The sequence below is a fragment of the Bubalus kerabau genome, chromosome 1 (genome assembly GCF_029407905.1).
Source record: "Bubalus kerabau isolate K-KA32 ecotype Philippines breed swamp buffalo chromosome 1, PCC_UOA_SB_1v2, whole genome shotgun sequence".
NCBI classification, from domain to species: domain Eukaryota; kingdom Metazoa; phylum Chordata; class Mammalia; order Artiodactyla; family Bovidae; genus Bubalus; species Bubalus kerabau.
In genome coordinates this window covers 51,309,422-51,325,783 of record NC_073624.1, presented here as the reverse complement: position 1 = coordinate 51,325,783, position 16,362 = coordinate 51,309,422, and the positions used below count along the sequence as shown (strand labels likewise).

Genomic DNA, 16,362 nt, shown 5'->3' with positions numbered 1-16,362 from the left:
ATACCCATCTCTCTACACATTCGCATAGGGTCAGTTCCTTCCCATATTTGAGGTTTTGTCTCCTCTTCAGAGAGGCCTTCCCACCACCCCATCTCAACCTATTTATTCTCTATCCCAGCAACCTGGCACCAATCACAGTTTGCAACTGCTTTATTACTTGGTTGGTTTACAGGTTTCTTATATGTCTGTCTTCCTGTTAGGCCATTAGCTCTATGAGAACATAGATGTGTCTTGCTCTCCACTCTATCTCCAGCCCCTGGAAGCATACCTGCAATATGAGTGCAACCTAAAGGATTTTTAGGGTTTACTTTTTAAATTTTACTGAAATATAGTTGATTTACAGTGTTGTGCCAGTTCTAGGCACACTACAGTCTACAACATATTGAGTATAGTTCCCTCTGCCAGACAGTAGGACCTTGTTGGCTGTTTTGTATATTGCTATTGCTAAGTCACTTCAGTCGTGTCCAACTCTGTGTGACCCCATAGATGGCAGCCCACCAGGCTTCCCCGTCCCTGGGATTCTCCAGGCAAGAACACTGGAGTGGTTGCCATTTCCTTCTCCAATGCGTGAAAGTGAAAAGTGAAAGTGAAGTCGCTCAGTCGTGTCCAACCCTCAGCGACCCCATGGACTGCAGCTCACCAGGCTCCTCCGTCCATGGGATTTTCCAGGCAAGAGTACTGGAGTAGGGTGCCATTGCCTTCTCCGTGTTTTGTATAGTAGGGTGTAATTGTAGCCTTCCAGGCTCCTCTGTTCACAGGATTCTCCAGGCAAGAATACTGGAGTGGGTGCCATGCCCTCTTCCAGGGAATCTTCGTGACCCAGGGATCAAACTCCCATCTCTTATGTCTCCTGCATTGGCAGGCAGGCTCTTTACCACTAGCTTCTGGAAATACCATTTTAATCCTAAACCCCTAATTTATCCCTCCCTGCCTTTCCCCTTTGGTAACCATAAGTTTGTTTTCTACAACTGTGGATCTGTTTCTGTTTTGTAAACAAGTTCATTTGTATAATTTTTTAGGTTCCACATATAAAGAATGGCATATTAATATTTGTCTTCCTCTATCTGACTTACTTCACTTAGTATGATAATCTCTAGGTCTATCTATGTTGCAGCAAATGACAATATTTCACTCTTTTTCATGGCTTAGTAATATTCCATCACTGTCTTCTTTATCTATGTATCTGTCAACAGACATTTAGGTTGCTTTCGTTTCTTAACTGTTGTAAGTAGGGCTTCTATGAACACTGGGATGTATGTATCTTTTTGAATTGGCATTTTGTCATTATTTATGCCCAGGAGTGGGATCACTGAATCATATGGTAGGTAACTCTGTTTTCAGTATTTTAAGGCCATAATGACAATTTTAATGGCACTGCCCTGTTTGAATTGATTGTGTTCCCCCACCCCTCTGTTCACCTCAGGCCACCTAGTCAGAGGTATTAGATCTGGGTTGCTCCTGAATTCCCAGGGGATTTTATTTAAAATGCAGATGCCCAGGCCCCATCCAAGACCTATTGAACCAAAACTCTGGGGGTGAAATCAGAGCCTTGGCAATTTTCACACACTCCTTGCTGCCCTCACACCCCCCACACCCTACCCATCCATCTACCACCCCCCCTCCCTACCCACCTCCCACACTGGGCCTTGATTCTTAGGTTGAATCTGCTTCACTAAACCATGAGTTCCTTGGGCCTCCTCTAGGTTTTAGTCACTACAGACAACTTCACCAACAAAGTGTTTTCTTAAAAAATGTATCAGGAGAATGCAGTCTTTTTCCCTCTTAGCATTCTCCACCCTCTCCTTAACTCAAGACCCTAGCATTCTTTCCCATCTCCAACCTCCTCCAAAAGAAACTTCACAAATAATACTATTTTTCTTTCTCTCTGAGTAGACAAGATAAGAAGATTTTTAAATGAGTTGCTGGCAAAGAATTCATGAGCTTATAAACTATTGAGGTCAGACTGACGAAAAGAAGGCAATGTTGAAAGGGGAGAACAAGTCCATAGAAAATTCCAGAGGCGGTGGAATCTGGGGTTCAAGGTTTCTCATTCGAATGCTCGCCGCCTGTCTTGGTAAAAGTGTTATTTTGAAGGCGCAGTAGAGCGTCTTTTTCTCCTTTTCTGTATTCATCAGGAGTTGACTGTGCGCCCCAGGCCTCAGCATCCAACTTGAAAGACAGCTGCTGAAGGGCAGTGTTCCAGAAGACACTGAGGGGTTGGGAGTTGTGGGCTGTGCTTGAGGGGCTGGACCGCGCAAAGGAAAGGCAGGCCAGGGGCTGGGGGTGCAGCCTCTGCGGGAACAGCTCAGAGGGGCATCCCGGTTTGGCTTCAGCAGTGATGGAGTCATGGTGACAAAAATAAGTTCTGCTCACCTGAGACTGTAGAATCCAATTCAATTTCAAGTCAGTGTGTGTTTATTGAGTGCCTGATTCGGTTTAGGTGATGGAGAGAATGAGAGAATGAGGACGACAGCCTAAGCAGCAGGCTGATCCAGGCAGAAATTCCCTGGGAACCTGCCCCACAGGTCCACCGGTACAGAAACTCGATTTTATCTGTTTCTCCCAGTGAGGAATTGATAAATCTTAGTCCATTTCATGAACACGTTATTTATTAAGTGCTCACAGCCTGCCAGGCACTGTCCCAGGACTGGGGATGGGGCTGGGTCGGTGAATCCAGCAGTCCCAGGTCCCCATCTCATGGAGTTCACATTCTCGTGTGGCATCTGCAAGGCTGGTAGGTCAGGCCACTGGGGTGGGGGCCACTGTGGGAAGGGTCCGTGTTGGGAGGAGTCCCCAGGAGAAATGTTTAGGGAGAGGTGGGATTTGAATTGTGGTCGGAAGGTTAAGTAGGGTGTGGATTTTCAAAGGATTGGAAACCTGATAGAGAGAGAATGGAGCTGAGTGAGCAGGAATGAAAATGACCTTCCATCAAAGGTCCATGACCAGATGGGCCCCCTTGGGGTAACAGGTGCATGCTGGGAAGTTGGACAAGTACCACATGGGGCTACTGCACATGGGCTGTGAAGTCAAATGTCTTGGGTCCGATTTCCAGCTCTCATATTTGCCAACCTTGTGAGCCAGGGCATGTTACTTAACCTCAGTACACTTTATTCTCCTGATCTAGAAAATAGGCATAATCATAACTAGCTTGTAGGTTGTCCTAAGCATTTAGCTGAGATCATGAATGGAATTAACTGAGATGAATGTAACAGCTGTTAAGTCTTAACATTGGATAACCAGAAAGCATTCTAGAAAAACTGGAACCTGCCACCAAAATGGGGAGACACCTGCATACAGTGAGGGTGCTGCTGCCTTGGGTAAATAAACTCTTTACTTACCACTTTCTTCTCCCACCCATGGCAGCCATGCTGGGTTGAACAGCAGCTCCAGGGCTAGGGTGAAGCAAGAAAGCTGCTGGAACATGTTGACATGATCTGGCCTTCCTAAATTTTACACCCACATGCCCTGCATGCCTCGACCCAGTTGTAGCCATAACGCATGAATAGGAAACCTTTTTGACCTGCACCGTGGATTTCTCAAAGTGTGGCCCCTGGTCTACCTAAATCAATGTCATAGGGGCTGCTTATTAAAATTATATTCATGAGCCCTGTGCAATCAGCATTACTGGAGATAAGGCCAGGAAATCTGCATTTACACATACACACACAAAACCAGGTGATCCCCAGGCCCTATACCATACTTTAGAGCAGAAGCTCTTTGAGTGTGCCCCTCTAGGGCTTCCAGATGGCAAGGTGGTAAAGAATCAGCCTACCAATGCAGGAGACACAGGAAATGGGAGTTCTGTCCCTGGGTGAGGAAGATCCCCTGAAGTAGGCAATGGCAACCCACTCCAGTATTCTTGCCTGGGAAATTCCATGGACAGAGGAGCCTGGTGAGCTACAGCCCCTAGGGTCTCAAAGAGTCGGACAAGACTGAACACGCACCCACCTCTAACCAGTAGCATCAGCCTCAGCATAGACCCAGGACTCATTAGAAATGCAAATTCTTGGCCACATCCCCTGATCTCCTGAATCGGACACTATGGGGGTGGAGCCCAGCAATCTGCATTTTAAGAAACTCTGCAGAGAATTCTGAGCCGTGTTGTGTTCACCTGGGGGAGGTTTTAAAAGCTATCAATGTCCAGCCTCATCCTAGATAAATTAAATTAGAATCCCTGGGATAGGACTCGAGTATCAGGATTTTGCAAAAGCTCCCTGTCCTCAGTCCTAATGAGAAGATGGAATTTATAATAATCAGTTTCAGGAACAGGAAGATAGCACAAATGTATTACACCTAGAAAGTTCAGCCAGAAGCAAGATCTCGGTTAATTCATGCAGCGAGTTGGACCCCTGCTGTGACCCCTTTAGCTAGTGGGGAGCCGAGACTTCCCACAGCTCGGGGGTGTGGCTAAGGCCCCAGAGCACCGCCCCCTTCTCCCCCGCACAACGCTGGCAGCTCTGGGCTGCCCCTCCAGGTTCTCCCAGAAGACTGCTTCTTCCCAGATGCTGAATTCTGCCAGCAGTCTGGTTCTTGAGCAGAGCTGAGGCCTGGGAGAACTTCAGAAGGATGACAGGAAGCAGCTAGCGGTGGGAAGGGAGTGTTGGAGGGCACTTTAAGATTGGGCTCACCGTGGGGAGCCCCAAGTCCTAATAACCCCAGGAGTGGATTGGATTCTCTACTAAGCACCTGACCCTGTGCTTGGTGCTTTAAGTGAGTCATTTCCTTAATGTTCATTTGATCGCCGAGGGAGATTACACTCACAGAAGAGTCACGTCGCATCCTTTCAGTCACATTATCCCCCATTTGCAGATGAGGAAACTGAGGCCCAAAGACTCCAGAGAGCCTGCCCCGAGGTCACCGGTGCGGTCCGGATGTCTCCAAAGGTTCTCTCACTTTGAATTGAGAGACAGTGTCTCCAGGGAAAAGGGGGAGGCGGGTGGTGGGGAAGTGGCGATGAGCAGGGGGTGGGGCTGAGCGGGGAGCCCCTGCTACTGCCGCCCTAACGCGTCTCGGTCCCTCCCTCGCCGCAGGCCCTTCCTCGTGCTGCCGCCGCTGATGGAGTGGATCCGGGTGGCCGTGGCGCACGCCGGCCACCGCCGCAGCTTCTCCATGGACAGCGACGACGTCCGCCAGGCCGCCCGGCTGCTGCTGCCCGGCGTGGACTGCGAGCCGCGCCAGCTCAGGTAGGGTGGCCGGCTGGAGATCCCGGGGCGGCGGGGCTCTGGGAGGGCGCCCTTCCTCTCACACCCAGCCCGCGTTCCCGGTGCAGGGAGCGCGGCCGCAGCGCGCGGGGGCTTTGGGCTGGTTTGCGCCCTGGGCGGTGTGCGCGGGCAGCCTCGCTGTCACGAAGATCGAGGCTCCTCTGGTTTAAAGGAGAGACGCAGGCTTGACAATAAGCAGGTCCCTCGAGTTGCAGGGACGCAGGAGGACTGGGAGCAAGGCTATGTGGGAATGCTCCTGATTCTTAGATTACAAGATATCCGTGTGCCTTGATCTTGATTCTAGGCGTATTTTTTCTATTCCATTCTCTCTCCCTCTCATCCTGCCCCTCTTCTCTCCCTCTCTTCCTTCCCTCCTTCCCTCTCCCCCTCCCGCCCTCGTCTTCCCTCTCTCCCTCTCTCTACTAGAAGTAAATTATTGTCTCCCTGTAGTTTTCTAACTAAACCGTGCAGAGTAGAATTTCTGGTTGGGTCTGAGAGCGCCTGTGCTTATTCACTTGAATGTAATGAACTGGCTCGCCCTCCATTTCTCACCCCTGCATCCAGGTCTCTACTGCATCAAGGTGGGAATTATTCATGGACCACTCAGGGACCCCATGCAGGGGTGGGGAGAGACTCACTTTTATCCAAAGTGAAAGAAATGAAACCACTCAGTTGAGTCAAAACCTGGCTGTCAATGCAGACAATACAGAAACTCAGACATAGGTGTGTATGCATGAGTGTGGGTGCTTTCCCGACTCCCAGGTCTGTTGTCTAGGTGTCATGGACACCATTTTCAAATCCCCATTGCCCACCAGGTGAGGGTAGCCTGTCATGTGGCCAGGCTTCAGAGATTTCCACCCTTCCAAGATCTGATTGGAAGTCTGCAAAGAAGGGGAGGGTTTGCAGAAAACAGCATAGCCCACTGAAGGCTCATAAATGCCCCACCACCCAGGGACATGCAGGGCCCTGATGCAAGTCAGCAAGCATTTACTGAAAGCTTGCCACAAAGTGAGCACCGTCATAACTGCTTTACACAGACTAATTAATAATGAATGAAGTGGGTATTGTTATTATGCCCACTTTACAGACAAGGAGACTGAGGCACAGATAGATTAAGTAACATGCCTAAGGTCACAAGATTTGTAAGTGGTGGAGCCAGAATGTGAGTTCGGGCAGCCCATACCCCCAGACCCCATAGTTCTAACCCCTGATTTGTACTCTCCTCAGGAGGTTTCTGTCCGAGAGAATCTGTCGGTGCCACCATCCCTTACATTATATCACCTAGAATAACCACGGGTCTCAGGGAGAGAGACACAGGAACAGCCATTTACTGAGCACCCGCTGTGTGGCGGGTTTTAATCGCAACAGGAGATTTGCATTCATTACTCTGATCCCTGAAGCAGCCTCCTGAGGGTAGTGTAAACTTCCCATTTTACAGACTGGGAAGTTGTTGGTGGGACAGCTTATAGTGTAGATGTCAAGGAGGCAATCCTTGTGACTCTTGCTCTGAAGCCCATCCTGTGCCCATGAGACTATCCTGCCTCCTGTTTCATGGGTGTGGCACCCTACCTGCAGGCTCACTCCTGCTGCCGCTGCTCACAGTCCGCAGCTCTGGGGTGGGATGACCTTGAGACGCCAGCTCTCCTCCTTGAAGCAAACCTGAGGCTGCTGGGTGGCGGGGAATGTAGGATACTTCCTTAACTCTTGCTGATAAAGAACTTCTTGTTTGTCATGCTCTCAGGAAACCTCACAGCCTAAAGGGTAGGCACCTGGGCTCCTGAGTCCAGTTGCCTGAGTCCACATTCCACCAACATGACTAATTAGCTGTGCAACCTTGGGCAAGCTAGTTAACCTCTCTGGACCTTCATTTCCCACCTGTAACATGGACATAGTAATAGCAACCCCTTCAGATATTGGTGCAAGCACAAAGCAGGATCACAAACATAAAGAACCACACTGAAAATGCCTAAGAGGAAGTAAGTACTCATGACACAGTCATTTTTAGTGAGCATTATAAGTCTCTCGGAGAAGGCGATGGCACCCCACTCCAGTACTCTTGCCTGGAAAATCCCATGGACGGAGGAGCCTGGTGGGCTGCAGTCCATGGGGTCGCGAAGAGTTGGACACGACTGAGCGACTTCCCTTTCACTTTTCGCTTTCATGCGTTGGAGAAGGAAATGGCAACCCACTCCAGTGTTCTTGCCTGGAGAATCCCAGGGACGGGGGAGCCTGGTGGGCTGCTGTCTATGGGGTCGCACAGAGTCGGACACGACTGAAGCGACTTAGCAGCAGCAACAGCGGTATAAGTCTCTACTATCTCTGTAGTAATAATGGAGGTTCATATCTAGGTATTGCTTTATCTTAAGACTTTCTCATGTGAACCTTAAAACAAACACTCTTGTTAACTGGGAAAATAGTGCTTCCCTGTTTTACAGAGAAAGATATCAAGGCCCAACAAGATTAGGTAACTCTTCTAACATCACACAGATGTTAAGTGACAGAGTTAGAAGTCGAACATCAAACCCAGACTCCCAGAGATATAACCAACTTTTCTGGCCCCTTCCCTGGATCTGGAGTCAGCCCGCTTGGAGGATGCTGATCACCTTCCAGATGCTTCTTTTCCTTTCCTAAACGCATAGACTGAACCTGAACTCCAAGGACCACTGTCATCTGCAGGCCCCTCCCGCAGCACAGAGCTTTCACTGCAGGGTCTAGTGACCAGGGGTGTGCTGCTCTGACAGCTGCACCAAGGATTTCAGTTTCAGGGTTTGTCCATTTGACGCATCAGCCCTGCCATTCGGGATGCGAGTGTGATCACCTGCCAGGCCACGATGCACACAGTGAGCAGGGACGCAAAGGAAGCCAGTTCACCTGCGTCTCTAAGCTATTTTTAGGCATTTTCCTCTCAGTTCTTGACTCATTTGTGCACAGGATGATTTGTGTCTAGGAAATATGCTAATTGGTTGCTCCAGCTAAATTTTCCTCACGTTTGGAAATCATTTTCAAAAAGAACTAAAATATTTAGTTAAAAATTTTCCTAAGTAATAAATGTAAGATAAGTTCCATCAACTAGGCTAAATTCAGTCCATGATATGATCAGTCAGTTGTTTGTTTTTTTTTTTGAATATCTAGTTTTCAGTCTGGGCAATATATAGATACATCTATACATATATTTTCCAATCACATTTAGTGTGATGTGAAGTAGGAATTATTGTCTCCAGTTTTCAAGGGATGGGATCAAAGAAGTGTTGTTCATTTAGAGAGCCAACAATAGGTACTGGACACCTGCCTTGCACTAAGTCTTCACAGTGTGCCATCCCAAACAAATGCCGCAAGGCAGACTTTATTGTCCCATTTTACAGATAGGAACACTGAGGCTAGTTGCAGTTATGGGACTTGTCCTAAATCACACAGCTACTGTAAGGCAGATGAGGTGTAAGATGAAGGACTTTGCAAGTTGATTTGTCTCTCTGCTGTCTCAGACGTTCATCTTCGAAGTTGCTAGGCAGGCTCCTAGTTCTGAATCATTTGGAGCTTAACATACTGCTATAAGTAATCAGTCTTAGAAACAGTGTAAGTAGTTTGGTATTCTAACCGATGCTGGAACTTAGGACATGGTGTTGGCAGCTGGAATGTCAGTGACTCTTAGAACATATAATTACCTACCAGCCGACCAACGTTTCCTGGTGGGAGGCAGCCTGGACACCAGCCGGGACAGAGCAAGCACAGTCAAGGATTCCCAGGTCTGACGCTAGTGCTGCATTGGTTTTCACAGTGACCTTGGTCAGTCCTGTGGGAGCTCTCCTTTTGTCTTTATTCTGCTACAGTAAAGCCTCACCGTGGCAATCGAGTTTATACCAGAGGAACACCATTTAATGTGGCTGCAGGTTGTAAACCGACAAGGGTGACCCATTTATTCTTCCTTAATTAAAGTATCAGATCATCTTTCTTTTCTTTTTCCTGTCCTTTGGGAAATGGGAAAGAAGTAAGAATAAAGGAAAGAACAAATAAATAATACCTCCCGGCAGCATTTTCTTATTAGGCTTTGTACATTTTCCTATTAATAATTGGTCTTGAAACATTTCAGAAACACGAACAGTAAATGCTGCTGTTTCCCCCACATTTGTAAGAGGTAGTTCTGCTCCAGAGTGAGGCTGTGTTAAAATAATGGTAGGAAAGGGTGTTCTCAAATCCTTTCTTAGCTGATAAATGACACTGACCGACAGCAGTTGGAGTTTGTTGGAACCATGAGCTCCCTCCAGGAAATGGCTAATCTTTTTGCAAGTGTTTCTTAAATCCAAACCAGACTTTGAGCTGTCCAGAAGGGGTAAGTTTGGGGATGGTAAGATGCTAGGAGTATCAGACTAGGACATTACAAAATAGGAATGATGAGGCTAGTTGTGGTTACAGAGCTTGTTGAAGGTCACGCATTGTTTTCTTTCCTTTGCTCTTCTGTTACATTTTTCAAGCTCCTAAGGCCAAGCCCCACACTAGATGCTCTCATCTGGATCTGCTGCTTTCTAACAGGTCCCCTTGGGCAGGTTACTCTGCCCATCTCACAGGACCAGGTTCATCCCCTGTAAAGATGGGGGTGACGACTGCTTTGTGGAATGGGGAACTTCACTAAGAGGTCACATATGAATTTAACAGATTTTACCACTGCTTGGTCCGCCCCTCCTAGCACTTCTTAGGTCTCTTGGGCACATTTTGAGGTTAACTTGTTGTTCGTTGTTCAGTCGCCAAGCTGTGGCTGACTCTTTGCTACCCCATGAACTGCAGCACACCAGGCCTCCCTGTTCCTCACCATCTCTTGAAGTTTGCCCAAGGTTAATAGGTTAATAGGTTTTGTTATTTGTCTAGTTTAGGTCAAACTAGGTTCTAAGACAAAGACTGCCCCTGAGGCACCTGAACTGAAATTCTGTTGCCTCTTACACAGCCTTATAATGACAGCTGGAAATTCGGTTTCATTTACCAAACACGTATGGGGTGCTGATGGCCCGCCAGAACCTGGGTGGGATCCAGGAACATCAAGTCAGGGAAAACCCAGCTGCTGCCCATCACATAGGAAGCAGGCCTGGTGCTGCTGGAGCTGCTGGTCCTTGTTCCCACAAGCTTCTGTGGCCCTTTAAGAAGAGGATCACCTGGTTGAGGGGAATTCTGGCCCTTAGTGTCAGAAGGAAAGATGCTCTCCACCCACTCCTTCCCCAGCCTTATGGAGCCAGGTCTTTTCTGGGTTCAGAGGAGACTGAAGTGCTGCTGGGGAGATGCCTACAATAAGCAATGGCAAACAGATCAGCAAGATAATCTCACAGAGTCTGAATACAAAGAAAATGAAGGAGAGTGTGGGGGAGAGGGGCACTGAGGAGGGAGGGATGGAGCACCTCGGGACCTCGAGAGGATGGGACAGCCTCAGGCTCCTGCTGTCAAGGAATACTTGGTATCCTGGCCAGGGACTTCTGGAGAAAACTGGGGCGGTGGGACATCTAGAGCCACATCTATGCCAGCCATTTCCCTCAGTCAAGTCCGTGTGGGCCCCTGAATTCAGACCTGGGTCTCCCTGTTCTCTCCGTCAGATCACCTGCAGAGGCCGAGCACCTGGGCCCTGCACGTGCCTCTGTGGGGCCCTGGAAGGCTCCCCAGCCTCTCAGAGTGGGAACTGCTCTCTCCTCTCTTCTCCTCTTGAGTGTCCTTGTCCTTGCCACTCCTCGGCCTCTTCAGCTGGGCTGGCTTAAAAGTGCAGGCACAGGATGCCAGTTCCTGCACCTCCAGCGGACCTGAAACTGCCCTCTGGGCCCAGAGATGACCCTGTGGGAGCTGCTGCCACTCCTGCCTGACGTCAGTGCCTCAGCGCTTCCTGCAAGATGGGAAGCCGCCCTCTGCCTGCTCCTGGGAGGGGCGCTTTGGGGCTTGACTGTCCTCCCCTTTCGGTGTCAGGGAGGAGCCACAGAGCAGGTCCAGGAGCAGAGCTGGCGAGGCGCCCTGCTCTCAGCAGGCCCAAACCAGCCCCCACTGCGTGCCTGGCTTACTGGGAGTTAGACTGGGAGTGGGTGGGCAAAGAGGTCAAGGGATTATGGAAAAATCTGGCAAATGCTCTACTATAAGGCAGTGAAGATCTAGGTCTGAGAGCTTGAAATGCAAGAGGTACCATTTGATGTGAATCCTGAGAATAAACAGATTTGCTAGGTAGAGAAGGTGAAGCTACGAGAGGGAGGGAGAGGGCAGTAGAAAAAATAAGTCCACGCAGAGGGAACCACATATACAAAGGCCAAGGTGGGACTGTGTGTTGGAGGAAACATAAGGAATTGAAACTAAGAACACAGGTTCAACCAGCAGTGCTCTGAGCACCTCCTGTAGGCCAGACCCTGGACCCGATGTTGGATACCACAGAGAAATCTCGGCTAAACTCAGCCCAGGGAGGGTCTTTTATGCCACACCAAAGGATTTTGAGACTATTCTGTGGGAGGGAGGAGCCATCCCAGATGGTTAAGGACGAGACTGACAGCAGTGTTTTAGAGAGAGGGGCTGGTGGCAGGAGACACGGGCTGAGGCGGCAAGGGGCCTGGAGCGAAGGCACTCTTACAGGGATCCGGGTGAGAGACGCTGGCAGCTGGACTGATGCAGAGGCAGCGGGTATGGAGAGATGGGGAAAGAGGCCAGAGACGATGAAACCTGGGGACACATGCAGGGGGTGAGGGACTGCGCATTGTTAGAGATGGCCCTGGTGTGCTGTGGAGAGAGGGGCCTGGGTTAGTGTGGGTACCAAGTTGCAGTTTGGAAGATGAAAGAGTTCTGAAGGTGGTTGGTAGTCGTGGTTGCATGACAATGTGAATTACTTAATGCCACAGAACTGTACACTTAAAATGTTAAAAATAGGGACTTCCCTGACAGTCCAGTGGTTAAGACTCTGCGTTTCTGGTGCAAGGGGTACAGGTTCGATCACTGGTTGGGGAACTAAGATCCCACATACTGTGTGGCATGAAAAAAATTTTTGTTTAATATTAAAATTGTCGGTTTTTCTGTTACATATACTTATTACAATTTTTGAAATTAGTCCTGATGGGTTATCAAGTGAAAAAGACTATAGAGAATAGTGTATGAGGTGTCGTGCTTGTGTGAAATAACATAACTGAGTATTTTCTATATCCATGTTTAGATTGTCTCTGGAAGAGTATGCATGAAACCGATAACCAGCCAAGGAGGGGAATTAGAAAACTGGGTATATTCATTTTCTCGGAGAAGGCAATGGCACCCCACTCCAGGACACAGACAATGTCAGAGAAGTATCAGTGGGTTCAATTTTGAAAATGTTGAGTGCCAGATGCTGCCCACTTGGTTGTCCATGGAAATGAGAGAGTCTGTGTCAGGCTTCTCCATCAGAGGAAGCTTGCCAGAGAATTAAGGGCTCATGTTGTCATCTAATTAGAGAAGGAGCCAAGCAGAGTGCCTAGGAGTGCAGGCCTGTAGCCGGACTGCTTGGGTTCAAATCCTGGCTTGACTACTTACTCTCTGTGTGACCTTAGGCAAGTTATGCACTTCTCTGGGGTTCAATTTCTGTATCTATAAAATAGGAACCATAATATTCCCACTCTTTATCAGAAGAATTAAGTAAAATGATATAATTAAACCATTTAACACCACGTAGGAAGTAAAGTGGGCTTCCCTGGTGGCTCAGCAGTAAAGAATCTGCCTGCAATGCAGGAGACGTGGGAGACATGGTTCAATTCCTGGGTCTGGAAGATTCCCTGGAGAAGGAAATGGCAACCCACTCCAGTATTCTTGCTATGAAAATCCCATGGACAGAGGAGCCCAGTGGGTTACAGTCCATAGAATCACAACGAGTCAGACATGGCTGAGTGACTGAACACACACACAGCAGGTAAATCATGTAGCATACTCGTGTCACAGAAGATGCACATTAAATATTAGTGAATATCCTTGCTCCCCCACTGGGGACCAAGGAGGTCAGCCTCTCCCGATTACCAAAAACAATAGCCTCAACTTCCTCTACGAGAGACGAGGAATAAATATCTTGAAGCGATGTGCTAGTGTGCCAACAAGTGATGTGGTTTGTAGCCCAGGCTGAAGGCAGGTGTGTCTTGGCCCTTCTTCTCTGGTGGCTCAGTCCCCCCTCCAAGTGCAGGGGGGATAATTGATTGGGGCTGACTGGCTTGGGGGCCACTGTCCCCACCTCAGTGATTTCCGAGTTCCTCGGGATACTCAGGTTTTATATTTTCTCTGAAGTGTGGGATTTTTGAAGACCATCATTGGATGGTATCCTGGAACTTTGACCAAAGTCATTGATTGTCTGTTACCAGCTGTATTTGCAACCTTAGATGAAGTCACTAGCAGGAAACGACAACAGAAAGAAAGACATATAGACAACAGATATGGCCCTTCATTGATGGGGGCTTGTCCCAAGTGGGCAGAGGTTAGGGAGGGGGCATAGAATACTCCAGAAGAAAGAGTCATAGCTCTCAAAGAGTAGCTTCTTTCTCTCTTTAGGGCCGGGCCAGAAATCTGTTTCCTTGATTGCAGGGCCGGCCACAGAACATGGGCAGGCCCACGTTTACTGGGCACATAGTTGGAGCCCAGTAAATACTTGTTGAATGAATGAATGATACAAAGGGCTGTTACCAAGCGTGTTGCTGATACTAGACGTGACAGACAAGACTTTTCCTACCTAATTCAGATGCAAAGCAACATGGAGACAGTGGTAGGCAGGTGAGGTTCAGGCAGGGAACTCAGAAGAAAGGTCTTAACTGAGATGCTTTGGGGAGGCACGCTGGCAGACTGGTGGCCACTGAAGTCAGGGGTGGGCCTGAAGCCCAGGAAAAGGACCAATGAAGAGGCATCATCACGAGACAGAAGGCGAGGGCTCCCAGGTCCAAGAAAAGCCTGAAGAAAGTGAGGTAGCAGATGTAGGAAACTGAGATGGGGAGGGGTTGCCAGCATCCGAGGCTATCCACAGGCAGAGAAGATGCAGACCAACAGGAGGCGCCTCGGCTTGGCAGTGCGGGAGACACCAGGGCCCGAAGCAGCAGTTTCAACAGCCCAGCGTGGGCAGAAACCAGATTGTACCCGCAGACAGTTTGCCAACACTTGGAATTTGTTCTGAGCTTCCAAAGTGTTGAAAGTAAAACAAACACATTTGGTGCTTACAGAAAGGCAGAAAACTAAATCTTAAATGGTATTTGGGGCTCACTTCCAACTGGGGCTTCAGATTCAGTCCGGAAATTTTAGAGTATGTAGTTTGCCACATGAGATTTGACTTCCTGGGAACAGGGTTTTTTTGGGGGGGAGGGGGTCCCCTCTTGAGTCTGTTAAATTTCTATCCAAGATGCTTATTTTCTCATCTGCGAGCAAACCTCCCAAACTCTAGGTGAAAATGTTAGTTGTACAGAAGTGTTAACTTCCCTTAGCAATAAGCCAGCCAACCAGTACTTACCATACAGCCATATCCTTATACAAAGGCCTTCATATAAGGCCTTACAGTGGTGCTCTGGGTAACGATTAAGGAGCAGGTCCCATCCATCAGAAAGTTTGTAGTCAACCCAGCGATTAGAGCATATGTGCCGTTTTTTCCAAAGTGAACTTGTCTTTTACAAGCTCATGAAATCACCCTATGACAGATGAAGAACCACCAGACTGGGTGATCTCCAAAGTCTTTTCGAGCTCTGTGGGTTATTCAGTTTTGTGGTCTGATGTTCTGTGTGTAAATGGTGTGACACTTTTCCCTGTGGGGGAAACTGAGGTGTGCAGAGGGTGAAAGAATGAGTGGAGCTTCAGCTCACATTTCCTGTATTGCACAGGATGACAGAGGGAACGATCGTGAGTTGTAGGCCAGACACTCTCCTGGGTGCTTCTCACATTGTTCAGTCTCCCCTGTCTGCATGCAAGACTATTTTCCTCTTCACACCTGAGGGAACTGGGGCTCCAGGAGGCTGGGAAATCTGGCTACTGTCACATGTAGAAAGAGCCTCATCTTGGATTAGAACCAGGCCTGTTTGACTCCAAAGCCCAAGTTCTCTCCACTAAAACAGTAATTTCAAAAACAAATATCATATATTAATGCATGTATGTGGAATCTAAAAAAATGGTATAGATGATCTTATTTGCAAAACAGAAATAGAGACACAGACATAGAGAACAAATGCACGGACACCAAGGGAGGAAGGGAGGGTGGGATGAATTGGGAGATCGAGGTTGACATATATACACTATTGATATTAGTTATAAAATAGATAACTAACAAGAATCCACTGTATAGCTCAGGGAACTCTATTCAGTGCTCTGTGGTGACCTAAATGGGAAGGAAATCCAAAAAAGGGGGGATATATGTTTACGTTTAGCTGATTCACTTTGCTATACAGCAGAAACTAATACAACATTGTAAGGCAACTATACTCCCATAAAAATTAATTTTTAAGGTAACTTCAGTCAAAGAATCAGCATTGGGAAATGGGAAACAGACTTTTGAACAAGGCACACTGGTTCATCTTGGAAGAATCAGCCTCCAGCCTTAGTTCTCTTTAGAAATTTTTATGCCTGTCAGTCTCCTGTGTCAATCTACACTGTCAGCATCATCCAAGGCCAAAGATCCCTGAGAAGTAACATAAAAATAGTCCAAGAAATGTATGAAAAGAGGCTCAGCCTTCCTAGTAACCCTGGAAATGAGATCTGGAACCACACCCTACTGTGTATTTCATTCCCATTAGACTGGCGGATTTGAGAAAAGCTATAGAAGAGCATGGACTCTTAAACAGCACCAGAGGGGACTCTGAATCCACTTTCAAGTAAACTTGAAAACACAATGCTACTCCTAGGTCTATACCCTGGAGAAACTCTCCCCTGTGTACAAAGATGTTCATAGATGCAGTGTTTGTAATAACAAAATACAGAAAAGAGAAAGGAACGAGCTTTCTACTGGAGAACAGATGAATAAATGCTGCTATGTTCATTCCCAGGAATGCCAACTAGCAAAGAAAATAAATGAACTAGAGCTACATGTTATTATATAAATCTCAGAGACAATATTGTGCAAAAAAAGCAAGTTGAGGCAGGATTTGGGTTTAATGCTAACATTTACATAAAGCCTACCAACATGCAAAATAGTCTACATATTAGTAGGAATTCATAAAATAGTAAAAGCGTATATATATAA

General features: G+C 47.8%; 1 protein-coding gene across 1 annotated transcript in view; it reads left to right on the top strand.

Moving 5' to 3' along the window:
- Positions 1-16,362, top strand: part of ABTB3 (ankyrin repeat and BTB domain containing 3) — a 327,499-nt gene that overhangs the window by 244,290 nt on the left and 66,847 nt on the right. Inside the window, exon 4 of the mRNA XM_055574802.1 lies at positions 5,031-5,183. Within this exon, the coding sequence (XP_055430777.1) occupies positions 5,031-5,183 (153 nt within the window). The remainder of the gene's footprint in view (positions 1-5,030; positions 5,184-16,362) is intronic.